Raw genomic sequence first — 27831 nt, 5'->3', positions numbered from 1 at the left:
CAATTTAGAGCCGCGCGCCCGGCGGGAACGTAAGATGGCGGAGTAGCAAAGCGCAGCGGTTAGTACCGAGTCTGCAGTACGACTTCGATTCCAGCCTCGGCAGCAGCAGTGATCGCTGAGCGCAGAGTGCCCAGGGTAGTCGGCCAGGATGCCGAATATCAAAATCTTCAGCGGCAGCTCCCACCAGGATTTATCCCAGAAAATTGCTGATCGCCTGGGCCTGGAGCTGGGCAAGGTGGTGACTAAGAAATTCAGCAACCAGGAGACCTGGTAAGGGCCAAGTTGGAACTCCCAGCGGGGCTCACCTGCCCGGGCCGCGGGGGCTCCGCGGGAGCTGCCGAGGGCGGGGGGATGGGGCCGTCGCCTCAGTTCCTAGGGGCGGGGGCGCGGGAGGGGACAGCTTGGTGGCGAGCGTCTCTCGCGGGCTGTTTCCGTTATTTTACCTCTGGTGGAAAGGTCACGTTTATTCTCACCGTGCGGTGGGGTGGAGTCAAGATGGAGCGCGGGGCGAAGCTGCTTTGGCTGGGTTTGAAGGCAGGCACTGGAAGACCCAACGTGGGGACAGTGGCCACCAAGTGCGAGGGGAGGGGACAGTCGCTTAGCCCTGGCCGTGGGGACACGTGGCTTTGTCGCTTTGCTGTTAAGCCACCCAGGCTGGACTGGGTTCGCTTCAGCTCTTGGACCAGCTTGCATTGGAGAGCCGACTGCGTTCTGAGCTCTCCTGGTCTTTCTCCTTGAATCTTAGGAGCAGCTTTTCAATTCAAAATGGTATCGGTCGGGTTTGGTGCTTAGTGAAACTGACATGTACTGAGGGCGCCAAAATTATTACCGAGGACTTTGATTAGTTTGGCAAGCGTTAGCTTTTCACATCTTTAGAATCTATAGAATGAAGCCATACTTAAACGTTAAATCTAGTTGATTGGATAAAGTGATGCATTCGCTCTATATCCTTGATGTTCATCTTAGCTTGAGTCACCCAGAAAGTCTTAAGGAACCTTAATTCTGGAATCTTTGGCCTCCCTCCATGTAGCTAGTGATAAAGATAGTGCAAAAGTATATTTTTCAGAAACCATCTACCCTGGACTTGTTCAGGTCTGTTAGAGCTGCGTGGGGGAATTTAGGAAACAGTTTTATACCTAAATGTAGAGGAAAGGTAATGGAGTGGAATACTGGGATGGCACAGTACATTGAACATTGACTTTTTTTTTTCATTGCCTTGCCTGTAAAACTTGCCTCCTCCCCCCACTTCCACCCTCAGCCTCCACCATCGGGCCATCTTAGAGAGAATGTGAATCCTCGATCCTTTCAATTCCCCTTCTACCTAAATGTAGGATCTTCTGGTTCTCATAGATATGTGGTGTTGCCCTGTTGATCAAATCTGCACAGCACTCAATCTTACAGATGCAGTCCTCTTAAATTAATGAAGATGATGCTGAGCACTTTTTCCTAAATGATTTCGCTTTCCTTTTTTCTTTAAATTGATTTCCAAAGTGTAACTCCCTTTATCGTTTTTAAATCTTGCCGATAAAAGTATTTATGTGTAATGGACATCTTCATTCTGCATGCCCGATTAATTGTGCTGCTGATTGTGATGTACATGACTGTGCAAACACTGGTGCCATCTGTAACCAGGCAATACCTTAATCAAAAGAAGCTACCCAAGCTGCTGTCTAGCTCTGACCACACCTCTGTAGCTTGTGGACCATAATAAAGAACACAAAACAGGATCAGACTTCATGAGTGGCAGTATAGCCTAGGGAACAAGAATGGTTTTCCTTTAGAGATGTTTTTGGTCCCCTTAGAGAACTGTGGTTATTAAATCCTTTTCCTAAGCCAAACACCCTGTGCTTCTAGGAGAAATACGAAGGCTTTATTTTCTCCTTGTGGTAACCCTTCTGCCCTCTGCATAATACAACACACCAGGCTGCATACAGTAAATTGAAAAGTTAACTTTGACTATTTTGTTATTGGGAGAGGGGAGGGAGAGAACAACCTAGTTTGCCACTGATTTTTTTTTTCTGAATTCATCAGTAATCCGAATCTACCTCTTCTCTGAAATGGTTTCATTATTAAACAACTGGACAGCAACATGGACAGCTTGGAAACTTGGGATAAAATTAAGCCCAAAATGGACAAATGCTGACTGGTTAGGTGTCCTTGTTTCTGGCTTAATCATTAGCTTCTTGGTTCCTTAGATATTCTGAAATTTTCATTGGGCAAAATTGACTATGTTTATGGGCCCCCCATATGCACACATTGGCTTTCCTATACTGCAGAAATGGTTAACTACTGTTCTGTATGACTCTTGGGGTCTATAGGTCATGGATAGGGCAGTTTAGTGGGAGCTATGGGTCATCACATGGGGAACGGCAGAGCCCATCAAATGAGACAGTTTTGCTTAGCATAGGTGCGAGCACAATCTCAGGGGCTGATACTGGCTTTGTTTCTGAAATCAGGATCATTCTACACACGATATTTAATCCTCTCAATGCTGCTATGTGGAGTTTATCTTTTATCCATAGTCAATAGATGAGGGAACTAGGATTCAGAGGTTAAGTACTTTGTCCACCACTGAATATCATCCGTCTTTTGAATTTCTGCTGATATATCTCGCCTGGCTTTTAAAACTTTTGGGTATACTAAAATTTTAACTCAGTTCTCTTCAATATTGGTAAATAATTTTGGTTTATTTGGTTATTTTGGATTGGTTGAGAGGAGGAAGAAAGACTTTTAACTTTGGTTTCCTAGGATTTTCCTCATAACCTGATCCTTCAGGTCATTAATCCCATGTATTTTGTACATGCCAACATCCCAGTAGTCTAAAGCCTTGAGATTTTCTTCAGAATACCACCTGGCTTTTAAATTTACTTTATTTCCTTTTCGTGTTTCTTGACAGTCAGTGCTAGCCGTATGCACTTCCACTCCATGCTAAGGGAAGGGTAAAGGAGAAGCTAGACATAGCCAGTCTTCTGGCTGCTCCAAAACCGCTGGGAGAATGATTGGCTCAAAACCATTTGGAGAACACCCCGTTAACTAGTGGAAGAGAACAAGGGGAATGTGTCGCCCTCTAAATTGCTGAACCAGGTCTTCCTGCCTAATATATTACAGTGAAACCTGTGAGAGCCGGAACTCGATGGGACTGCCTTGGTTTTATGGGTTTCGAAAGTTTTCTGCCTTTGACAGGATGCAGCCTTACCACTTTTCTGTTGCTTGTTTTAGTGGAAAATATTTGTGTTTTCCTTCTCTGACAGGCTTCCACCTTACACAGGTTCCAGCTTTTGCAGGAGCAAACAGGTTTTAGGCATAACTGGAACCCTGGTGGCACAATGGTTAAGAACTATAGCTGGCAGTTTGAATCCACCAGCTGCCCCTTGGAAACCCTATGGGGCAGTTCTACTCTGCCCTGAAGGGTAACTATGAGTTGGAACAGACTCAATAGCATCTAACAACAATAGTAAAAGCCTAAATTGCCTTGAAGAGACTGTTGGTGGAATTATGGACATCAAAGACAATTCTGGTGAGGGCTCAGAAAGCTGTGGCTGTCTGCTCCTGTGAAGATTACAGTCTTGGAAACCCTATGGGGCCGTTCCACTCTATCCTACAAGGCTACTGTAAGTCAGAACTGACTGGATGGCAATGGTTTTTTTAATTCATACTTTGTGTATACTAAACAGTTACTGTAGCACTCCAAGAAAGCTGAGGTCATAAAAGAACAACTAAAAACAAAGGCACTTAAGAGAAACTATGTGACACTAGGTAATACTTTTGCTTTCTTCGGAAACCCTGGTGGTGTAGTGGTTAAGAGCTACAGTTGCTAACCAGAAGGTCGGCAGGCAGTTTGCATCTACCAGCTGCCCCATGGAAACCCTCCAGGGCAGTTCTACTCTGTCCTATAGGGTCACTATGAGCCGGAATCAACTCAACGGCAAAAGGTTTGGTTTTGGTTCTACCATCAGTCACTGCTATAGCTTATCTTTTAGAGAAAACCGTAAGAATAATGTTAAGATTTTTTAGAGGATTCATTGAACTGTTTTTGATCAAGCTGTATAATCTGAGTGTAGTTCATGGGCTTTGTTAGGCTTTATGAAAATCTATGCCTTACAGTCGTACTACTGGAGGGAAGAATTTGGTCTTGATTAGTGAAATTAGATGTATGCATACTAAAACCAGGCAGTGTCCTAGTTTACTCGCACTGCCTTATTTTTAACATAGTTAATAACTTTTTCACGTTATTAGATAATATGCCTTTTTGTCATAACAAACATCTTTCTATGTCGAGGGTAAATTTTAGTCTCAAGTTTGGCTTCGGGAAATAGCTAAACTGCTGGTTAATTATTATCAAGTAATGACACAAAAATGGTACTAGCAATTGTGTTGGCTGGTGAGCTAGTAAGTGATTTTTTTTAAAAAAAATTACTTTTCAAAACCTTATACAATGTTAGAATCTATAATTTCTAAAAGAATTATCTATACTAAATGTATATATTCAGCAGATGTTCTCTAATGTTTAAATGGGCAGTGGTAATTTAGTTTTATAATTCTTGTTTTACCTGCTTTCAAGAAAAGATACAAAAAGTTAGCTAAGAAGAAGATACATACATCAGAACAAAGGGCTTCAGTAATTGTGCCAAGAATTTGATGTAAAATGGTTACTGAAGTTTAGTATTACATCTAACTGTATCCCTTGGCTTCCTAGCAGCCAAGGGGATAAAGGCATATGCAGTGGATTATGTAGTTTTAATTTTCATAAAACTCTTTAGAAACTTCCAGGCACGGAATTCTAAGAATTTTATGGGTGGGATCCTGAAATAGTGATATTGAGTAGCATACTGAATAATATAGTAGTTTTGTGGATATATTTTTATATTGACTCTGATAGTTGAAACATTTGGAAAGGGAGATAAGCCACCATGGTCTAAGTATGATGCCTTCTGTCTTACTTGATGATAAAACTTTAAAAACCCAGAGGAGTAGGTAATTAGCATGCCCCTTATTCTGTCTTAGAGCGGTTGTCAAATTTTGTTTGTTCTCTTGCTCCTAATCAAACAACTTGACTCTCTGGTAAGCGAATGCCTGAAACACAGGTGACATTCTGTGTTCCTGACTGAAACAAGAGCCAAAGGGCAAAGTTGACTTTTTACTGGAAATCAATGTGCCTGATTTCCAATCTCCCCAGGGAAATGGAGATCTTGGTCATGGAGTTGAGGTATGGGGATGACTGGGTGGGATTAAAAATTTCTCAGTTCTGAGGTTGCTCAAATATTTGAAGTGCCTGGTCAAGACCCCAGAGTTTTGCACCATAAAACGTAGAAGGGACTGTTTTAGCCTGAAACCTCTCACAGGGCAGTACTGGTAGTAAAGGAGAGCTGAGAAATCTCTTTAAACTACTACTGCCTTATTGGGCCTACCACAAAATAAAGTGTGCATTTTTTACATGTACTGCACATCTCAATTCAGCTTCCCAGTCACACTCAACCACATTTCAAGTGCTCATTAACCACATGTGGCCAGTGGCTACCACACTGGACAGAGTGGTTGGAAAACATGGAAGTTGTTCTTCCAAAAAGCCCTCCCTGAGTCTGTCTTGCCTGTCCATTTGATTTTTAAAGAATGTCTTCACAGCATTTTTGGCTTTGGCATAGTTGGCATTTCCAGCAGATTCAGTTGTTTCTTAGGGCTGATCTGGTGATTAATAAAGTATCCTTAGCATATAGGATACTTATCCTTCTACTTGTTATAACTGAAGGTCAGGAAAAATTCATATAAAAGCTGGATCAAGTATCCATAAGTAAAAAAAAGGGGGGGGGAATAGACAGCACTATGTCAACTCAGCTACTTGAGGGTGCACACAATTGATTTATTGTTTATTATGTTACCCAGTATCACTAAGAATCCCACTATAAAATTCTTTGTAGCTAGCGCATTCTGATGGGCCCATCAGGTTGTAGTTCTACCCAAAATTAGATATTAGCTGAGTATCTGTAAAAGGATGTGAATAGATTTGTCAAAACCTTTTTTAAAAAACATGTTTCTATTTGACCCTAGTGTAGAATCAGAAAGGAGCCCTGGTGGCACAGTGGTTAAAGCACTTGACTGCCAACCAAAAGGCCAGTGGTTCGAACCCACCAGCAGCTCTGTGGGAGAAAGCTGTGATAGTCTGCCTCTGTAAAGATTTACAGCTTTGGAAACCCAATGAGGTCGCGTTTGTTTTCGTGGGTAGAATCAGAAGTGAGTTATGTTGTGAGTGATGATAAAAGTCAGTCTTCTAAATTTTCGCAGTAGCAGGCCTGCAGCCAGTTCATATTCTGGCTAGCGTGAATGAATGCAAGAGACTCCCTAATCCTGGCCAGTATTAATTCATTCATTCACATCATCTTGGCGCTGGCTGGGGATACAGACAAGCATAACAGGTCTAGTTCCTGCCTTCATAAAGTGAATCACCAGGGTGATGAGATACTAACTAGGGAGGGTCACTTTATTTATTTAACTTTTTATTATGGAATGTTTCAAACATATACAGAAGTAGAGAAAATAATATGGTGGTCCTCCCCCCACCCCCCGCCCCAGTGTCCCTATTACCTAGCTGCAGCACTTACCAATGCATGGCTAATCATGCTTCATCTTATTCCACACATACTACACAATTGAATTATTTTGAAGCAAACCCAGACATGTCATCTATATATTATATATTTCAGTAACCACAATTATTATGCCTTGAAAAATTAACAATAATCCTTTAATATCAAATAGCCTGTCAGTGTTCAAATTTCTCCTCATAAATGTGTTTTTTACAGTTTGTTGGAATAGGTATGCAAATAAGGTTCATACAGTGCAGTTGACTGAGCTATTTCTTGAGTTAAAATTGGAGTTCTTCAAGTTCCCTCACAATGTTACCTAGTGTCACATAGTTTCTCTTAAGTGCCTTTGTTTTTAGTTGTTCTTTATGACCTCAGCTTTCTTGGAGTGCTACAGCAACTGTTTAGTATACGCAAAGTATGAATTAAAAAAAAACATCGCCATCCAGTCAGTTCTGACTCACAGTAACCCTGTAGGACGGAGTAGAACGGCCCCGTAGGGTTCCCAAGACTGTGATCTTTACAGGAGCAGACAGCCACAGCTTTCTCTCATGGGGCGGCTGGTGGTTTCTCACTACTGACCTTTCAGTTAGCAGCCAAGCGCTTTAGCCACTGCAACACCGGGGCTCTTTAAAGGTATGAAGAGTGCACTTTAATTTTTTTTTATAATGGTAAAAATATATATAACAAAGTGTGCCAGTTTTTACATGTACAATTCAGTGACGTTGATTACATTCATCATGTTGTGCAGCCATCACCACTGTCCTTTTACAGAGTATTCTGCCATCATTATCCGAAACTCAGTGTATCCTAAGCAATGACCCCCCCCTTCCCCCTCCCTCCCACCCCTGGTAACCACTAATAAACTTTAGTCTTTATACATTTGCCTGAATAGTGTACTTTTTGTTAACATCGAGCCATAGATTTTTCATGTAATTATTGATTCACATGCAGTTGCAAGAAATACATACAGAGAGATACAATGTACCCATTACCCAGTTTTCCCCATGGTAGTATCTTGCAAAAAATATGTATAATATACAACGAGGGTATTGATACTGGCAAGATACTGAACAGTTCTACTACCTTAAGGATTCTTCACGTTGCTTTTTATAACCACACCCACTTTTGTCCTTCCTCCCTGTGTAGTTTTCTTTTTTTTTCTTGCCTTTGTCCATCTGGTTCTGGGAAATACTGGCCTTGTAGAATGAGTTGGGAAGTGCTCCTTTTTCTTCTGTTTTCTGGAAGATTATGCAAAACTGGTGTTAGTTCTTTATTTGGTAGAATTCTCCAGTGAAGCCTTTTGGACAAGCTCTTTTTAATCATGAATTCAGTTTCTTTAATGGTTGTAGGACTGTTCAGATTGTCTCTTTCATCCTGGGTGAGTTTTGTTAGCTTGTGGTTTTCAGGGAATTAGTCCATTTCTTCTTAGTTGTCAAATTTGGTCACAAAGTTGTTCATAGTATTCCCTTGTTATCCTTTTAATGACTACAGGATATGTAATGATATTCTCTGTTTCATTGCTAATATTGATGATTTATGTCTTTTTATTTTTATCAGTCTTCCTAGAGGTTTATCAGTTTTATTGATTCCACCCCCTCCAAGAACCAGGGTTTTGTTTTCCTGTTTTCAATTTCATTGATTTCTGCCCTTTTTCTAATTTCTTGAGGTAGGAACTTAGATTACTGATTTGAGCAAATAATGCATTTTTGATGTAAGGATCCATACTTGAATTCAGTGCCTGAAGATAGTTCATTTCCAGATAACCCAAACTAATGTGGGTTTTTTTTTTTCCTGGCTACCAGAAATCTCAACTTCCCTGTTCTAATTTGTTTCCGGTTTGATTTTTGCCTTTTGTTTTCATTTTTCTTGCATTGCAATACAAACTAACCCCATTCTTTTAAAAAGTAGGATCCTTTCAAGAGTTACTTGGATTGAAAAGGAATAATATCCTCCTATATTAGCTTCTTCTGGCAATGGAATTACTTCCTGCTGATTTCTATATAAGTCCCTTTCAGAATGCTCCATGAAGTTTTGTCTGGGGGGAGAGAGGGGTTGGGTAAAAGTGATCCTGTTAGGCGTAGGACAATGGGTAGTGCCTAAAGCCCTGCAGAAGATCGTGATTAGAGTGAGGTGAAAGTATGATCTTTTATTTAATAACTGTATTGCATTTTGATATAAAGGGAAGAAGTTTTTCTCTTGTTCAACAGGGGTTATCAGTCACTCTGATCTCTTCTTTGTCTACACACATACACAGACACACACACACACACACACGTACACCCCACCCATAGGATTGACAGAGAAAATAGTGCAGCTTTGAGGCCTCACTCAGTTATTCTTGGTAGAGACCCAAGTGTGGTAGGCATTGAGACTTTCATTTCACAGTAAAAAATAACCCTTACTTGAAAAAATAATAATAATAATTTTGAGTAACTTCCTGTAGAATTTTTTTTAATTTAATAAACCTTATTTTTTAGAGCAGTGAGCCCCGGTGATGTCATGGCTAAGCTCTTGGCTGCTAACCAAAAGGTTGGTAGTTCAAACCCACCCAGTGGCTTCACTGCAAATCTGCTTCTGTAAAGATTACGGCTAAGAAAACCCTATGCGGGCAGTTCTGCTGTCACATGGGGTCACTATAAGTCAAATCAACTCGATGATCCCTAACAGCAACAATTTTTTAGAGTAGGAATTTTTTTTAAACAAGGCCTACTTGTTGGTCCAGATTACAGTTAGTATAGGAGCCTTGGTGCGATGGTTAAGCACTAGACTGCCAACCGAAAGGTTGGTGGTTCAATCCCACCTAGTGGTTCCATGAGAGAAAGACCTGGTGATCTGCTTCTGAAAAGATTACCAAACCAAACCAAACCCACTGCCGTCGAGTCGATTCCGACTCACAGTGACCCTGTAAAACAGAGTAGAACTGCCCCATAGAGTTTCCAAGGAGCGCCTGGCGGATTCAAACTACTGACCGCTTGGTCAGCAGCCGTAGCACTTAACCACTACGCCACCAGGGTTTCCAGCCTAGGAAACCCTATGGGGCAGTTCTGCTCTGTCACATGAGGTTGCTGTGAGTTGAAAATCAACTCAACTGCATACAACAAGTTAGTATAGGATGAGGTCAAGGACTACATCTGTTTTATTCACTATTGTGGCCCTAGTGCTAGCAGTGATTGGCCTAGAGACATTTAATGTTTGTTGAGTGAATTGCCAATATGGTAGAGATGGTACTATCACATAATAGAACGTCATTATAGAATAATAGTGATCCATTCCTTATATAATACTTCTACTTCTTTTGTGAAGTATGGATCGTAAAGCAGTCACAGGTGATGTATCAAATTTGCATTCATATCATATTCATATTCATGTATCTGTTTGAAACAAGATAAGGGCCACCTACTGAAATCATGGTCCAATCACTTGTAAGTACTTTAGACTAACCATCGCCAGTCTTCCGGTCGTGTCACATGTAGAAAATGGTAATATTTATGTAGCACATGGGTTGAAACCGAGGAAGTTGCTTCTGGCTCGGGGGACCTCCTGAAGTGTGAGGGTCTCAGCATTGACATGCGGCCATAATCCAGACACAGCATACTGGTAGCGAAGCTATTCTTTTCAGATCTTAACTGTCTGTAGAACTGGAGCCCTGGTGGCACAGTGATTAAGAGCTATGGCTGCTAACCAAAAGGTCAGCAGTTCAAATCTACCAGCCATTCCTTGGAAAGCCTATGGGGCAGTTCTGCTCTGTCCTGCAGGGTTGCTATGAGTCAGAATCGACTCGATGGCAACAGTTTAGGGTTTGTCTGTAGAAGTATAGTATAGTTCTTAAACATCTATTTTTTTTGTCCTTCCTTTTCCCCGTGTAGCGTGGAAATTGGCGAGAGTGTGCGTGGAGAAGATGTCTACATTGTTCAGAGTGGCTGTGGAGAAATCAACGACAATCTAATGGAGCTTTTGATCATGATTAATGCCTGCAAGATTGCTTCAGCCAGCCGGGTTACTGCAGTCATCCCATGCTTCCCTTATGCCCGGCAAGATAAGAAGGACAAGGTAGGGGCAGAAGCTGTTTCTCTCTCTCTCTCTCTCTCTTTTTTTTTTTTAAAGCAGGGGAAACAGGCACACTTGCCCAAAGTCACAAAAACTTACTTAATCATCAGATATATATTTAGAGAGTATTTTTAAATCACGTTCCATTAGATATCACCCTATCCACAAAACAATAGACATGTAGTTTTTATAAAGCAACAAGTTTGTAATCTATATGTTTACTAAATTCGTACATGTGTGACTTTGTTAGCTCACTGATAGTCTTAAATTTTATCAGTAAGACTAAGCATCAATTCCTGTGGAGTAGAATTATTTTTAAACTATGGTTTTATATCTATATCTATCTATCTATGTGTGCATATGCACATACACACACCCCACCACCTTATTTATCTGGTATATTAGAGGATGAGGTGTACACATAAAGCTTTACATCTGTTGCTGTCAATGTCCAATTTTTTACACACAGTGCCTGAGAGAAAGCCAGATACTTTACTCCAACAGAGTGAGCATAGTTCTCCTACAGAGTATAGAGGAAAGGGCATGCGTGGACTTTGCTGTTTTACAGCACAGTAGGTATATTTGTCTTTGATCTAAGAGGATTGGGGTTGCTGGATGGTTGACCTCCAGGTGAGTAACGTGGTGGTGTAATTTATAAAAGAAACTATAATTTCCATTCCGTGATGCATCTTTAAACTTTGATGTGTTAAATGTTACACAGGTTTGGGTATGTGTGTGTTAAAAAATATTTTAATAATTTTTTTTTAATTTTAAATTAGAAGTCCATCTAGTTTAAATGAATGGCCACTGGAAACCCTTGAATAGGCAGAAAATAGCAATGTATGTGCATTAAGTTAAGAAGTGAAAGCTGAGAAGGCATTTTCTTTCCTGAAATATGTATCCCGAGTTGGAAAAGAGATGTCCCACTTAATATTTTTTTCTAGCTTATGATCTACTCAAAGTCAATGGTCATGTCTTCTTTGAATTTCCTGGCTGCATAGTGCCTTAAACTTAGTAGGTATACAATAAGTAAATAAATGCTTCTTGAACAAATGAACTCGTACTCAAATTGGCTTTTTGATTTTTGTTTTTCGTTTCCTCTTCTCCCCATTTAGAGCCGGGCCCCAATCTCGGCCAAGCTTGTAGCAAATATGCTGTCCGTAGCAGGTGCAGATCATATCATCACCATGGATCTCCATGCTTCTCAAATTCAGGTATCAATGGAAGCTACTACATAGTGGGGTTTAGAAAGGTGGGAGAAGAGAACGGATAATACCGAAGACTGCAGAGAAACTGTGCCCAAGTTGCAGCTCGAATATGCTAGGTATCACCTGCATTTTAAACATATCCACCCTAAGCATAGTTCATAGTCTTAGTCACTTGGGGCTGGTTAGATAGGGAGGCTTTGGGATCAGACCTAGGTTTGAATACTGGCTCTGACTCTAGCTTTGTAGCCTTGAGCAGGTTATTTAACGTCTCTGAATGTACACTTCCATTATTGTAAGTATTAGATGATATCTATCCTGAATTAGAACACATTGGAATTTATTCATAGTGTAATGTCTAGCACGTAACAGGTACTCAATAGATGGGAGCTGTTAATTGTCATTGCTATTACTATTGCTATTATCCATAGGGTCGCTATTATTCTTGAGTATTCGGGATCTTCAATTCAGAGCCACAGATATTGGATCCTCTTCTCTAGCATAAACCCAGAGTAAGGGGAGTAGAATACCATCTTATATTTTACGCTTTTTAAAGGACTTTCATTTGAGTCTTATGGCAATTCAGTGAGCTACATCCCAAACTAAACCCACTGCTGTAGAGTTGATTCCAACTCACAGCAACCCCATAGGGTTTCCAAGGCTGTATATCTCTACAGAAGCAGACTGCCACATCTTTCTCCTGTGGAGCAGCTGGTGGTTTTGAACTGCCGACCTTTCAGGTAGCAGTTGATTGCTTCAACTACTGTACCACCAGGGCTCCTTTAATGAGGTACATAGGACAGGTGATTATCATACCCATTTTATAGAAGAACAAATTGGTTATGAAACAACTAATTTGCAGCAACTAGAATTGGAACACAGATCACCTAATTTACCAGTTAGCTTTTGCTCCTTAACAAACCAGCCCAACATTTACTGGCATAGAGCAATAAGTATTTATTAACTCATGAGTCTGCAGTTTGGCTGGGCAATTCTGGTCTTGGCTGAATTTGGCTGTTCTTGGCAAGGGCTCATTCTTGTGCCTATGATCAGTTGTGGGTTGGCTGAGGGCTGACTTTGCTGATCTTGGCTGGGCTCTCACACAGCCCAGATTCAAGGATGCTGTTTTTACAGCCTTCCACACTGGGCATGCCTTCTAGTCAGTTTGAATGTCACAGTAAGGTATTCTTTGGGCAGGTTACTTTCTTTGTGTTGAAAACCAAACCCATTGCCGTCGAGTCAATTCCAACTCATAGTGACCCTATAGGACAGAGTAGAACTGCCCCATAGGGTTTCCAAGGAACAGCTGGTGGATTCAAACTGCCGATCTTTTGGTTAGCAGCCAGATGCTTAACCACTGCACCACTGGGGTTCCTTCTTTGTGTTAGCCATTTGTACATGAAAGAGAAGGAAAATGAAATAGAACTAATCCAGCTTCTTTCTCTAGGGCTTTTTTGATATCCCAGTGGACAATTTGTATGCCGAGCCAGCTGTCCTAAAGTGGATAAGGGAGAATATCTCTGAGTGGAGGAACTGTACTATTGTCTCGCCTGATGCTGGCGGAGCTAAGAGGTATGGTTGAAATTAGCATTATTCCCATTCTACTGGGAAAATCTTTCAAAGAGTTGTGTTGGTTTTCTATCTAAACAAAGTGATGTTTTTCCATTTAAGCGATAGTTTTTTAAGTACTTTAGAATGGATGCACCAGTGGCTGAGACATGTGTCAAATATAGTTTTACTCCTCTTTTACCAGCCTGAGTGACTACTTGGAAGACAAGAGAGAAAAGGGCTCTAAAAAGTCATGGTATTATGGGCTTGACTGCAACACATGAGTAAGTTGACACTGCAGAGTTTACACGGCTGTAAACCTATCGGGAAGGGTAGGAAATCTGGTTTTCTAAGGAGTGGCAGCTGCTATCAAGCCACAGAATATTAGTGGACAAGTAAGCTTTTACACACCTATTATAATGCTGTTGCCTAGACCATGTTGATCCTCGGGATTAAAATATTAAGCAGGAAGATTTCTTTAAAAATTGTTCTGTAGCTAAGGCTTCATTAAATCTTTCCTGATTAAAAAAAAAAATTAAGCAGGAAGGAAAATAAAGTGTGGTATTTTTACTTAAAGCCAAGACCTTAAAATTTTAAGCAAGCTGATCGCCAGGGGTTGAGTTACAGTGCTTTATAATAAAGCTCACACAGCACAGGCTAAAAGCTCTTGATTTCCTTAGTGGATTACTCGTTAGTAATGCAGTCACGAGTATGACACATGTTCTTCTTCTTGTGGAAATACAATGAAGAGCTGCAAAACACAGATGATTAGGAAAAGCTAATTCAGAACTTTCTAAAGCCATTCAAATCTTCAATGACTGTTTCTCAACAACTCCTTTATTTCAGTAACTTCAACTGAACTGATAAGCTGAGAACTTTGTTCTGTTATTCAGCCAGATGTATGGCCTGGGGAATCTCACTTAATCACTAGTTAGCATCTGTAATACTAGGGACAGAGCCTAAAACACATCCCCCTGCCCCCCCCCCGCCCCCGCCTCCGCCATGGTAGGGTAGTTTGCAGCTGCTTGTCTTAACTCGTTAGGCACTATTCTCACATCTTGCCAGGGGACTTAGACAACAGCCACATTTGAAATGATCAGGCAAGATTTTCTCACCAGAGTTGGGTACAGAAAAACTGCCTTCGATAGATGACTTATTGCTACTTGATTATTTTTTTCATTATGATTTTCTTATAGTGATGGTGAATTTTCAAAGTGAGTGGCTGTCAGTTTGGTCTTGGCAGGTTTTTTGAGTAGATAGAGATCCCTGTGTGATTGTGATTTGCACAGTAGTTCTTCACTCAAGGGTGTAGGGAGTTAGTTTCCTAGGCCTTTGTGCTTTGTTGGTTACTGAGGTTGGAAGGTTTACGATGCTGAAACTAATTTGATCATGTGTTTGCCTTGGATAACAGTGATTCTAAGCAAAGTGGTTACCGTTGATGTTATGTGCCCAGGTACGGTGTATCACCCGGCAGCAGTAATGGAGAGCACAGAGTGTCATTCATTTAGATCAAGGTACAAATGATTCCTAGGTTATAGTTCAAACTTTGTATATTTATATATGGTCACAAGCAGGGCCATGTGAGGGCCCTGAGCATTGATAATCTTTGGTGCTCCCTCCTCTGCTTACTCAAGCATTCAAACGGGATATCTGAGTTATATATATACCTGTTGCTGTCGAGTCAATTTCAACTCATAGTGGCCTTATAGAACAGAGTAGAACTGCCCCATAGAGTTTGTAAGGAGTGGCTGGTGGATTCAAACTGCCGACCTTTTGGTTAGCAGCCAAACTCTTAACCACTGCCCCACCAGGGCTCCTATATACACACATGTATATATATTTATATGTGTGTCTTAGTTATCCATGATGTAATTTCTTTTTAAATGCAACTATAATTTTAGTGATTGAATGCAAAAGTGGCGTATGCCATTTTAGTGCAGTGAGATGAACTGGATTATAAAATTTTTAGTGGGTGCAGAGTACTAAGATTTTTACTATGTACCCCATTTCCTACAAAAAGAACATTCCACATACTCTACAACAAAGAAAATGGATCCATGAACTTAGACGTTTTCAGCAATCAGTGTAAAAATCTGTTGCTCTCCCACAAAGAAAATTGACTTTCACCAGTTTTGCTTTAAACTGCTCATACTTCAATTTGGATGCTTGTTTTGTAATAAATGCTATAATTATAAATGAACAAGTGAAAACATGTCATAAAAGAAAATTTAATGATTGGAAAACAGATATTACAGCCAAACCCAAACCATTTGCCTTCAGTCGATACTGACTCACAGCAACCCTACAGGACAGAGTAGAACCGCCCCATAGTGTTTCCAAGGAGCGGCTGGTGGATTTGAACTGCTGACCTTTTGGTTAGCAGCCAAACTCTTAATCACTGCACCACCAGGGTTCCAATATTACAATGAATTACTATATTTTATTTTTAGATAGATCTTTCATCACTAATATGTTATAATTAAAAATATTTCTTTCTATTCTTTGTTCTTACAAATTCTTCACTGATTTTTGTCACAGTTAAGCTGCCGAACAATAACTACTTTCATACATAGTGAGGATAATGAATCAAGTCTTTCTTGAATCGTTGTTCTCTGCTGAGGGGTTTTGAGTCTTTTTTTTTTTTAAGGACAAAAATAAGGGTTCTATTGTGCAGGTTGTGATCGTTAAAGTTAAGAATATGTGTAAAGCACTTTTAACATTGGGAAATACACGTCGTATTTTATCTTCTATCACGGACTGATACATACGTACATGAGTAAAATTTGTCTTTCCTGAATCTGTAAACTTAGTTCTCGTGTAAGAATGAAATTGTTGCACTTCTCTGTAAAGGTTTGTATTTAAGTTATTGGGATAAGCCTGCACCAATTTCTTGGATGCCTTCATGCATTCTTCCATCAGGTACATCCACACTGGTTAAGAAAGAAAATGTATTTGAAAGAACTTCATAAACTTTCTCCCTTCTTTTCATGCAAGATTTAGGTGTGTCCGTAACGGGGTAGTATGTGGCACTCAGTATTTCTGGAGCACTTCTGTCATTTATTTATTTCTTTCTAATGCTTCTGCAACAGTGGACTGCTTGATAATCAGTATTTGTTTTGTTGTGTTTTCAAAAATATAAAATCTTTTCTTACATTATATAAATACCCTGTTAATAACTGATAAGAGATCTGTGCATGTCTTTAAATTTACTTCTGAATCTTGGAGAGCTCGACTTGTCCAATGAAAATGCTACAATGTATTATTGCACATAACCAACATAAATACACAATCTAGCGTATGCATTTTGTTGGTGATGTTTTCAGCTTTTCTTTTGGCATCTCCTTTTTTGTCTGGTCTTCAGCAATATTTTCTAAGACATCTAGACCCCGAGTGTACAATTCCAGGATTGCACTTGTTGCTTTAGCATGCGCTTCCCAGCATGTGTTAGAAAGACATTTTATTTCTCAGTCATTGCCTAAATGTGTTTTAAGAACTGCCCATTAGTGAGTAGAGGCAGCAAAAAATGTGTAGAGGAACTGAACAATAGAAAAAAAAGTCAACTGCTTCCAGACAACAATCTACTGTGCTATGTTCTATGAGATTAAGTGAATGCGCAGTACATAGCTTGGAAATGGCATATTCATTCCATTCTAAAATTTTCTGGTGCATGCCTTTGTAATGCCCTAACATATTGGCAGCATTTTCATAGGACTGGCCTCTCCACCTAGATAAATCAATTTTGCAAAGTACACATAAGTAGTTAAGTACTTCATTTGTAGTTTCTTCACTGATAGGACTTTTTAAGCTAGTAAATGTGATAAACCGCTCAACAAGTTTTTCATCTATTGGAGATAAGGATCTTAAAACAATACTTAGCTGATCTGTGTGAGAAAGATCAGGAGTGGAGTCTACAGATAAACTGTAATATCGAGCTGTACTTATTTCACTGAAAATAGTTGATTGAACTTTATCACTTATGAAGTTAATTCTTCACATGTTGTTTTAGACATATATGATGGGTTGCCCTTTCCTGTGTTTCTACATTTTGAAATAAAACCTGCTAAAAATGGATCAAACTAAGCAACAAGTTCAAGGAAACCCCTAAAATTTCTATTTTGAGGGGACCCAAAAGCTTCATTTCTTCCTCAAAACGATAGTCCACATTCAGCAATTGTAATAATGACAACAACACCTTGCAAAATGGCTTTCCAATACTGACATTCTTCATTAATTTGTATTTTCAGTTCATGAGTTAAGCCAAAACCATATCATCAGTTTAAATATGACAATATCCAGTCTTTATGAATTGAACTGTTTTCATGTTTATCAATCATATTCAAGTTGTGCTAGTTACTAAATCCATCTGTTGCAAATTGAGGATTAATGATTTAGGACTGAATAGTTTGCAAGCAAAACAATATACAGAGCCAACTGATGGGGAGAATACAGTAGCCACTCCCTCTTATAATTTTTACAATTTGCTTTGCACCCTAGAAATATATTCTGGCTACAGAACCCTGTTTGTTTACCATCTAGAAATTTTCCATATGAATTTTTAAATGGTCTGTTGTGATATTGACAATCAATTGGTCCTCTTTGAATACGATAATTTACATCATGAGAAGAAAAATTATTCCACAAAGCTAGATCTGTATTTCTGTTACTTATAGGGTCTTCAGATGCGACAGTTGCAGATTCTAAAATAGTTTCACTTTCTATACCATTATTAATCTTTTTTACTACAGCAAGGAATGGATGCAGAATTTGGAACAAATTCTGTTATGTTGCTAATTAATAATTTCTGCCCTAGCAGTACTAGGACAATGATTTGCACCCATTAAACTTGAATGTTCAGTGGAAGAATTCTCTTCCAATTTGTTATGTTACAAAAAGGAAGTTAATTTTGGAATTGTCTTTAGGGATTCACAAGTCCTTTTCTTTTTATCTTCTGTGAGCTTTCGTTTTTATGCTCCACTTAGTTGTTGCTGTTTCATTTTACCTTGTTATAAAATTGTGTCACTTTTAAAAATTTGGTCCTACCATAGCAAATAAATTTGAATAATTAAAAATAAATAAAATTTATAAAATTTACATTCGAATTTGGATGTTAACACAAAAATTTATATTTGAAAATTAGTAAAAAAAAATTGATTTGGAACATGTAATTTCATTCTTCAGGTCTGAGATAGTCAAAAGAAATAGTACTTACAAGGCAGTTGGAAATAATTTCATTCATTTGTCATAATATGTTTGTTGGCGAGCCTTTTGCAGATCTCCACAAATGTTTTTGTCTTGAAATAATACTTAAAAACTTGTGCACTCACTTTCCGTCCTTTGATGCTGCATCTTCACAGTTCATTGGACTACAGCTGATACCGACAGGGGCGAGAGCAGTCACAAGGAGCATGATACAAATACAAGGGTATGCTCGATCTGAAGATGCATTTTGGTTCAGTTTGCACAGGACAGGACCAGATACGTCACAAGTCACATGATTGTAGTGCCAATGGCGTATTCTTATGTGGTCGAGAGAGAACTAAGTGTGTGGCTATACCTGATAGGTCTGAAATAAAAAGGGCAATATAACTGCTATCGTATACAAAATTTATAAAATTTACATTTTATTTCTTTGTGGAATTGTTCAGCTCGCATATTCGGAGATACATACTTAATTGATGTAACGATAGTAGCACTTCTCTACGAGCAAGTTTGTTTGGCGAGTCATGGCAATATCAACTTCTTAAAAAGAAAATCAAAAGGGAAATGGAAAGTAAAATACATTTATATAATTTTCATTATCTGAATATTCATCTAATTAATTTCCTCAAGGAATTGTTTTAATTTCCTTACATGGATATACATAAATATTCTGATAAATATAAATGTAATGTTATGATAAATGTCCTTTGTTGCTTTCTTGGAAAACAAATTAAAAAACACAGTAATTATTGCAAAACAGAAACACATGTTTTGCCTGATAAATACTGAATTTTGTGTCCTCTTAATGTGCCTAATACCTAATTTATTAGCATGTATAGAGTAATATTAAGCATTATGTCCCATGCAACAGACAATAAAAAACAAAACTCACGTGACACACAAAAACTTTTCCCTTTAGATAAATATTAAGATTTCCAGTATTTTTTGGACATTTGCTATATTAGTATTAAATTATTACCCAACTTAGTATTATATTAAATGTATGCTAGATTGTATCTGCGTGTATGTCAAACGTTTTAAAGGTAAAGTTATAAATATTTATCATTTACAAAACTTAGGACATAACTCTATACGTAAATGCTATATAGTTAAAAAGTAACTTGACTGAATTCATTGCAGTTGTCAACTTACTTGAGTTCCCTCACTTTTGCATGTCATTTGAGACTGGAGTTCCCACTGGTTGTTTACCAGGACATGCACAAGAGCATACCCTTGTACGTGCCTGTATCATGACAAAGAGCATAGCTGGCCTCCCTGGCTGGAATTGCAGGATCAGCAGACGTGGATGTACAAGAAGGTTGTCTCCAAATATACCAGAGACCTGTTATCTATTAATATAATCCGTCCTTGCCCAGTAACCACTCATGTTGGATCCAGCTGCATATTGGGTGAATGTAGCAAGACTTAGACTCGACAGCCCACCCCCACCTGTTTATTAGAAATTAATAGTATACTCCCAAGAGACCTGTTGAGATCCTTTCAGTTACACAGGAGGGAACCATAGGAGACAGATGTCAATGAAGGTGTGGAAGTGCATGGGTGCCCTCATGAGCCTGTGTGAACTTTATTTCCTGCTGGCACATTGTCACGCACTGGAGCTGGTATCAGTTTCATTTAGTGTCCTGCCAGTTCCCTTTCACTGTGGTGGTCACTTTTCCTGGTGTCCTGTGTGCTTGGCATCTGTGGATCTTTGCTTTGGACAACTGGTGCCCCTGTTTTGTTGATGCCCTAAGCATGTGCTTACCTTGCTTATTGGTAATCCGTCCCTGGTCACGTGTTCTCCCCAGTCCAGCAGAAACTCAGATATGTGAGCATACCCACAAGGAAAATGGGGCATGACACTGCAGTTAGACTAGCACTACCTTAAAAAACAAAACCAAAATGAAAGCACATGCCTCTTCACGTGTGAGGAGGGTGGTATAGTGGAGCATTGGAGCTAGCACAGTGTCATTTACTCTGAGTGAATATGTTTGGGTGACTTAAATGATAGTCACTAGACAGATTTGCCTTCTATCCCATTTTCTAATCTGGTTTGTATCATCTCGTAATAAGAAAAAAAGAAGAATTCTGTTTTGACTTGGTGACAATTTGAGCTGTATAGTGAGTCGCCTAGTCTGCCCATTTAACCAGTATAACTTTCTTTCTAGCAGGAAATTCCAAGCTTGGTGTCCAGGTACAGTTCACACTGACAGTTGGTAGATGTTTTGCTGCCATCACTGCGGGGAGTGTGATGAGGGCGTGGGCATTGGAACAGGCTGGGTATTGCTACTCTCCTGTCATGCTCAGGTTGACTTCTTAACTATAGTCACCTTTCCCGGCTCTTCTATTGTGTAAATTGGGACTATCTGTGCACTCTTAACATTAGTGAATGAAATCTCCCTCTGCCCTTCCACTGCCAATTCATTAAATAAATGTGCCTTAGCATTACATGGCTTCCCAGCACTGATGAGAGGGTATCTTTCTGTCCGTGACTCTAACGCAGCATGAATTGTCATCTAAATTTGGGTAATGCATTTATCACCTATCAGGATATAAAGGAGCCCTGGTGGCACAATTGTTAAACAGTCAGCTGCTAACTGAAAGGTTGGTGGTTTGAACCCACCAGGGGCTCTATAAGAGAAAAGACCTGGCGATCTGCTCCCATAAAGATTACAGCCTAGGAAACCCTATGGGGCAGTTCTACTCTGTCATATAGGGTCACCATGAGTCGGAATTGACTCGAAGTTACCTAATAACAGCATCAGAACATGGAGGCATTCTTCCATAAAACCCAGCCTGTGATGTTTGCCTTTGAGAAGTTAGTAGTGGTTACTTTCTAACTAGCCCTGGGAATGTTTGGTTTCAGGGAGTGTTCTCCCCCAGAAAACAAGTCCAGTCTTCAGTCTGTTTCTTTTGTCATAGAAGCCACACACACAGGTTTTAACTCTGAGCATCCCCTGTTTGGCAGAGTGACCTCTATTGCAGACCGGTTGAATGTGGACTTCGCCTTGATTCACAAAGAACGGAAGAAGGCCAATGAAGTAGACCGCATGGTGCTTGTAGGAGATGTGAAGGATCGCGTGGCTATCCTTGTGGATGATATGGCCGACACTTGTGGCACAATCTGCCATGCAGCTGACAAGTGAGTGTGCAGTTGTGGGGCCAGTGGTTAGAAGTGAATAGTGCACTGGACTGGCTTAAGCCTGCTGATTGTTTTTGGAACTAGATCAAAGGGATGATAAGTAGCTCAGGGAGCTTTTTATTGGTTTAGACTTGAAGTACAATACATATAAATTAATGAGCTCAGTACTTTTTCAAAATTTTTTCTTTTTTCCTTCTAAATTTTATTTGTTGTTGTTGAGAATATACACAGCAAAACATACACCAATTCAGCAGCTTCTTCATGTACAATTCAGTGACACTGATCACATTCTTCAACTTGAGCAACCATTCTCACCCTCCTTTTAGGAGTTTTTCCTCCCTCATTAACAAACTCACTGCCCCTATGGTTTCTGTGTAATCTTTCAAGCTACTGTTGTCAGTTTGATCCCATATAGATAGTTCTTAAAAGAGCATAATGCTCAAGGCAGACTCTTTTACTAGTTAAGCTAAATTATTGTTTGGTTTTAAGAAGAGTCCAGGCAATATTTTTGGTTTAAGGTTTAAAGATCATCTCGGGGCAATAGTTTCAGGTGTTCATCTACCCTCCATGGCTCCAGAAAGTCTAGAGGCTGTGATAATTTGAAGTTCTGTTCTGCATTTTTCCCTTTTTGGTCAGGATTCCTCTATGGAATCTTTGACGAAAATGTTCAGTAATAGTAGCCAGGCACCATCCAGTTCTTCTGGTCTCATGGCAAAGGGGGAAGTTGTTCATAGGTGCAATTAACCACACATGCCATATGCTCTATTCCTGACTCTCCTTGTCTGTTGGCTCCAAGTGAATAAAGACCAATTGTTGTGCCTTGAATGGCTGCTTGCAAACTTTTAAGACCCCAGGCACTACACAACGAACTAGGAGGTAGAAGAAAGGCACTAAATATATCATCAGGCCAATTAACTGGAATGTCCCGTGAAACCATGACCCTAATCCTCCAAACCAAAGAATCAAATCCCATGAGGTGTTTGGTTGTACATAAGCAGCCTCAGCAGCTACTCATTTTTTTGTCATTGTTATAAATATACCACAGAACATTTGCCAATTCAACTTTTTACAGGAGTACAGCTTTTTGACAGCAATTAAAATAATCAGCTCTGCAACCTTACCCTTAATACGATTTTTTCATCACTGTTAACCCCCCGTTTTCCCCTTCTTCCCGCCACTGGTAACCACTAGTAAACTTTATTCTCTATATATTTGCCTTTTCTTGTCTTTTTATATAAGTGAAGCAGTACACTATTTGTTCTTTTGTGATGGTCTCATTTTGCTCAGCATAATGTCTTCAAGCTCTATCCATACTTTAGCATGTGTCAGGTATTCTTTTCTCCAGAGCACTCTACTTTTGATATGTTTTTTTATTTAATTTAATTTTTATTGCACTTGAGATGAAGGTTTACAGAACAAACTAGTTTCTCATTAAATAGTACAGATATTGTTTTTATGACATTGGTTAACAACCCCATGACATGTCAACACTCTCCCTTCTCCACCTTGGGTTCCCTATTACCAGCTTTCCTGTTCCCTCGTACCTTCTAGTCCTTGCCCCTGGGCCAATGTGTCCCTTTAATCTCATTTAGATGTTTTTTTAAAACAAGTTCAGGTGGACATTCATAGGTCTGAAGGGACAGAAACTTATCCTCGTATTCCTATTTTACTTAAGCTGATGATCCTAGTCTTACCTCCTAACTGTCCATTTTAGCTGCTAATGTCTTAGTTCATATTACTTCTCATCTCTTGCCTGTACTATTGTAGATGGCTTCCTCACTGTTCTCTTGGTTGCCAGTCACCAGTCTTTTACCTCATCTGCCCATCTTTCACATTGCTTCCTGTGTTCGTTTCCTAGGGCTGCCATAACAAAGCACCACAAACTTGGTGGCTTTTTTAAAAAATTTATTTTTGTTGTTCTTGAGAATATACACAACAAAACATGCACCACTTCAGCAGTTTCTACATGTACAATTTAGTGACATTGAGTACATTCTTTGAGTTGTGCAACCATTCTCACCCTTCTTTTCTGAGTTGTTCTTCCATCATTAACATAAGCTCACTGCCCCCTAAGGTTTCCTTTCTAATCTTTCTAGTTGCTGTTATCAGTTCGATCCCATGTAGATAAGTTCTTAAAAGAGCATAATGCTCAAGGCAAACCTTTGTTACTAAGCCAAAACAAAACCAAACCTGTTGCCATGGAGCTGAATCCTACTCATGGCGACCCTCTAGGACAGACTAGAACTGCCCCATAGGGTTTCCAAGGAGTGGCTGGTGGATTCAAACTGTGTACCTCTTAGTTAACAGCCATAGCTCTTAACCACTGTGCCACCACGGCTCCACCTTTGTTTCTAGATAAGCTAAACTGTTGTTTGGTTTTAAGAAGACTTCAGGGGATATTTTTGGTTTAAGGTTCAGAAAGACTGGATTGTATGAGAATTTGAAATTGTGTTCTACATTTTTCCCCTTTTGATCAGGATTTGTCTAAAGACTCTTTGATTAAAATGTTCCAAACTGGGTAGCTTTAAAAAATGTATGTTCATAGCTCTGGAGGCTATAAGCTCAAATTCAGGATGTTGGCAAGCCCACGCTATCTCAGAAGGCTCTAGGGAAAGATCCTTCCTTGTCTATTTCAGCTTCTGGTCGCCAAAGGCATTTCTTGGCTTGTGGGAGCATCATTCTAGTTCCTACCTCCATCTTCATATGGCTGTTTTCCTGCTGCATCTTTTTCTGTGTCTCTTCCCTTTTTATAAGGAGCCCTGGTAGCACAGTGGTTAAAAGCACTTGGCTACTAACTGAAAGATCAGCGGTTTGACCCCACCAGGTGCTCTGTGGGAAAAAGATGTGGCAGTAAGATTTACAGCCTTACAAGCCCTTTGGGACAGTTCTACCCTGAACTATAGGATCACTGTGAGTTGGAATTGACTCAATAGTAATGGGTTTGGGGTGTTTTTAGTTTTCTCTTTTTATAAGAACACCATCATATTGGATAAGGGCCCACCCTACTCAAGTTTGATCTCATGTGAACTTAACTAATTATATCTGCAAAGATGTTATTTTCAAATAAGGTCACATTCACAGGTACCAGGGGTTAGGACTTCAGTATATCTTTTTTTCAGATACAGTTCAACCTGTTAACACCTCACCACTTGGTAATCTTTATAAAACCAAGGCCAGATCCCTTCACACCTCCTTCACTACCTTAAGTGGCTCCCCACTGCTTACAATCCAAGCCACTATGGACAGTATTATTTCTTATAAACCTCTGAGTCTGTGTCTTGAACAGTGTCTGGCACATGGTAAATGCTAAAAAACATATTTGTGTGCTGAATCGTCCCTGTTTTGGATCCTGGAGTATGCATTCAGGTAATGCTAATTGCTGTAAGTGAATGTCAGTGACTGAACATTATATAGTTTCTTTCTTATTCATGCCATACTCCAACCAAAGCATTTTTACACAAAATAACAAGCACCTTCTCCATTTGTTTGTCATCCACGCCCTTCTCCCACACCCCCAGGTTTTATGTAAGTGCTGCTATGCCAATTATTTTTACATGTTTCTGTAAAAAATTAGCATAGCGCACTTAGGAAAATACTTCTGGGGGGAGGGCAGGGTCGGCAAACAAATGTTGAAGGCATATGTTATTTCCATAAAAATATAGCATTCCTGGTTGGACTTGTTTTTTTCTCTAAACAGTAGTTCAGGGACCCAGACTCTTTAGATCTTGTGACTCTGCATCTTTAATGTGTAGCTTCCAAGATTACCTTGGAAGACATTTCCATTTTGGCTAGCCAGAAAAGGGAAAGGGGACAGAGAATCATCCATAGAAGGTTTTTATGAGCCCAGCCAAGAAGTGGTATACATTATGTCTGCCCATAGTTCAGATTCTGTAGTAACAAGATTAATCCAAATTAACTCTGCTTTTCCTTCTAGACTTCTCTCAGCTGGAGCCACCAGAGTTTATGCTATCTTGACACATGGAATCTTTTCTGGCCCAGCCATTTCTCGCATCAACAATGCATGCTTTGAAGCAGTAGTAGTCACCAATACCATACCTCAAGAGGATAAGATGAAGCATTGCTCCAAAATACAGGTGAGGATACGATTCTTGTAAAAACATGACTTCACCAAGTTTTTAAGAGGTGGTTGCATATGCTTAATAGGTGTCTGTCTGAGTTCTGAAGGTTTCCTTCTTTGGTTGTAAGGGTTTAGTCTGTCATTATAATCTGTGATCTCAAAAAAAGAAAAGATTATGGGTTTAAAAATTGGAATTGCTAGACCTTAGAACCTCTGGAGGATGCGGCGTAGCATTTTGCACTCTAACAGGTTCTCCCAGTGTTTCTGATGAACATTAAAGTACGTGTGCATGTCTCTACTTATTGGCCCCTGTAGACAGTGTGAAACCTTTAAACTGATTGTACAGTCTTTAGAACTTCCGTTTCTCAAAGTGTGCACTGGAAAGCACCCATGTTAGTTACCTGAAGTTCTTGTTAAAATGCAGATTCCTCTGCCCGCTCCCAGACCTACAAAACCAAAGGTCCTGGCGCCAGTGTTTTAAAGTAATTCCCCTAGCAAATGTTAGACGCTGGCATCTGAGCACTGTTGCATTAAAAGAAGAAGGCCTTAATAATGTGTGCAGCAGTTCATTACCTTTCTGAACTTACTATTTAGAATTGGAGGGTTGTTGTCATTGTACATTGTTTTTTTGTTTGTCTCATTTTTCTTTTCTCTTTTTTCATGCTTAAGGATTTTTAAATGCCCACCCACCACCACCTTGATGAGTCCAAGTCAGAATTTTTCTGCCATTGGCATTTTGATTCTTCCTTAAGTGGTAATATTAAAAATATTAGAAGAGTTGCTGGATGCAGGCTGGTGAGGGGAAACAGCACATGTTTTAAGAGGAAGGACACTCACTGGGCTTCTCATCAGTCTCTGCAAATTTGCCGAGGATCTTCTGTCTGTAGGATACTAACCTGCCACTTTTCTCGCCGTTCTAGGTGATCGACATCTCCATGATCCTTGCAGAAGCCATCCGGAGAACTCACAATGGGGAATCAGTTTCCTACCTGTTTAGCCATGTCCCTTTGTAACAGAATAACTTCTGAGGCTTTTTAAAAATGAAATTCACCCCGCCCCTTATTTTCCCTTGGTATTTGATGAAACGTTCCGCAGAAGACCCAGCTTGCTCCAGTGTAGCTTTCTACATCCCACATCAGGTATATTAGAGCTATGGGGAGAGACAGATTGAGATTGCTGGGATCTCCAACCTGCGTTGTCTCATTCTGGCTTCGTTGATGATCTGGGGAGCCTTGCAGCTTTAACTACAGCTCAGTTGCTGCAAGATTTCAGACTTTGAGGGTGTCCTGTAGGGGTGTTTGAAGGTGATGGGGGAAGCTGAGACTGCTTTGCATGTGAATCCTTCAGGGTTTTCTTTATTCAGAACAACTAGCAACAAAGCCAACCCAATACATACCCCCCTCCGTGGTGTGTCAACCCTGTGCCCCTGTGTCACAAGTTCTCCAAGGTCTATGCTAAATTACAGCAAGAGCCCCAGGCAACCCCAAACCTAAGTCTCCTGGTTGCTGAGCCCCTATAAGGCAGGAGCTGGCTTTCAGCTTTCACAGCCATTGGGTGGGGTCATGAGGGGAGGCAGCACAGTGCCAGCAAATGCTTCTTGGGAGGAAGAAGACTGATCCGTCACCATCTGCGCGGGGACTGTGTATCTTGGATCCTCCTTTGTACCTGTTCATTTCAATTTGGCTTTACCTTCCACCATCTTGACCTTTTCCTGGCCAAATAATCCTCTTGGGTCCAAATGATCAGTGTACCATAGTCTTACAGAAAGCAAACTTGCTTCCTGCTATGTAATTGCTAACATTTACGTTACATGGTTTTGCTGTAGCTTAATTTTCCTTGGCTGCTACCATCATGGTAGTAGATTTTAGATGATGTCATGTTGCCTTTTGATTAATTTAAATATTTAATTTCCATCTTCCTTCCTTGGACCTGTTTTGACCTCTCAAATGACCTGAAATTTCTGTTAGAAATATTATCAATTGTCATTGTCTCTTGTCAAGGAAGCTAATAAAGTGTATGTGTGTGATGGTG

At 39.9% G+C, this 27831-nt stretch overlaps 1 protein-coding gene across 1 annotated transcript; it reads left to right on the top strand.

Annotated features, from left to right (window-relative positions):
* PRPS1 (phosphoribosyl pyrophosphate synthetase 1) lies at positions 1 to 27831 on the top strand. The gene is made up of 7 exons (XM_049872461.1): positions 1 to 270; positions 10448 to 10631; positions 11744 to 11842; positions 13281 to 13405; positions 21549 to 21722; positions 25657 to 25816; positions 26721 to 27831. The coding sequence occupies exons 1-7, from the start codon at positions 149 to 151 to the stop codon at positions 26811 to 26813; spliced, it is 957 nt and encodes a 318-aa protein (XP_049728418.1). The 5' UTR covers positions 1 to 148; the 3' UTR covers positions 26814 to 27831.

Source organism: Elephas maximus, chromosome X (assembly GCF_024166365.1).
Source record: "Elephas maximus indicus isolate mEleMax1 chromosome X, mEleMax1 primary haplotype, whole genome shotgun sequence".
NCBI classification, from domain to species: domain Eukaryota; kingdom Metazoa; phylum Chordata; class Mammalia; order Proboscidea; family Elephantidae; genus Elephas; species Elephas maximus.
The sequence above is the reverse complement of the archived record's forward strand: the minus strand, read 5'-3'. Positions and strand labels throughout refer to the sequence as shown.

What these genes read in the sequence shown, in the direction of transcription:
- PRPS1 (XM_049872461.1), top strand. Translation starts at nt 149, where the DNA reads ATGCCGAATATCAAAATCTTCAGCGGCAGCTCCCACCAGGATTTATCC. An exon ending in TCCATGCTTCTCAAATTCAG is followed by an intron (nt 11,843 to 13,280) that starts GTATCAATGGAA and finishes TTCTTTCTCTAG; the next exon opens with GGCTTTTTTGATATCCCAGT. An exon ending in AGCATTGCTCCAAAATACAG is followed by an intron (nt 25,817 to 26,720) that starts GTGAGGATACGA and finishes TCGCCGTTCTAG; the next exon opens with GTGATCGACATCTCCATGAT.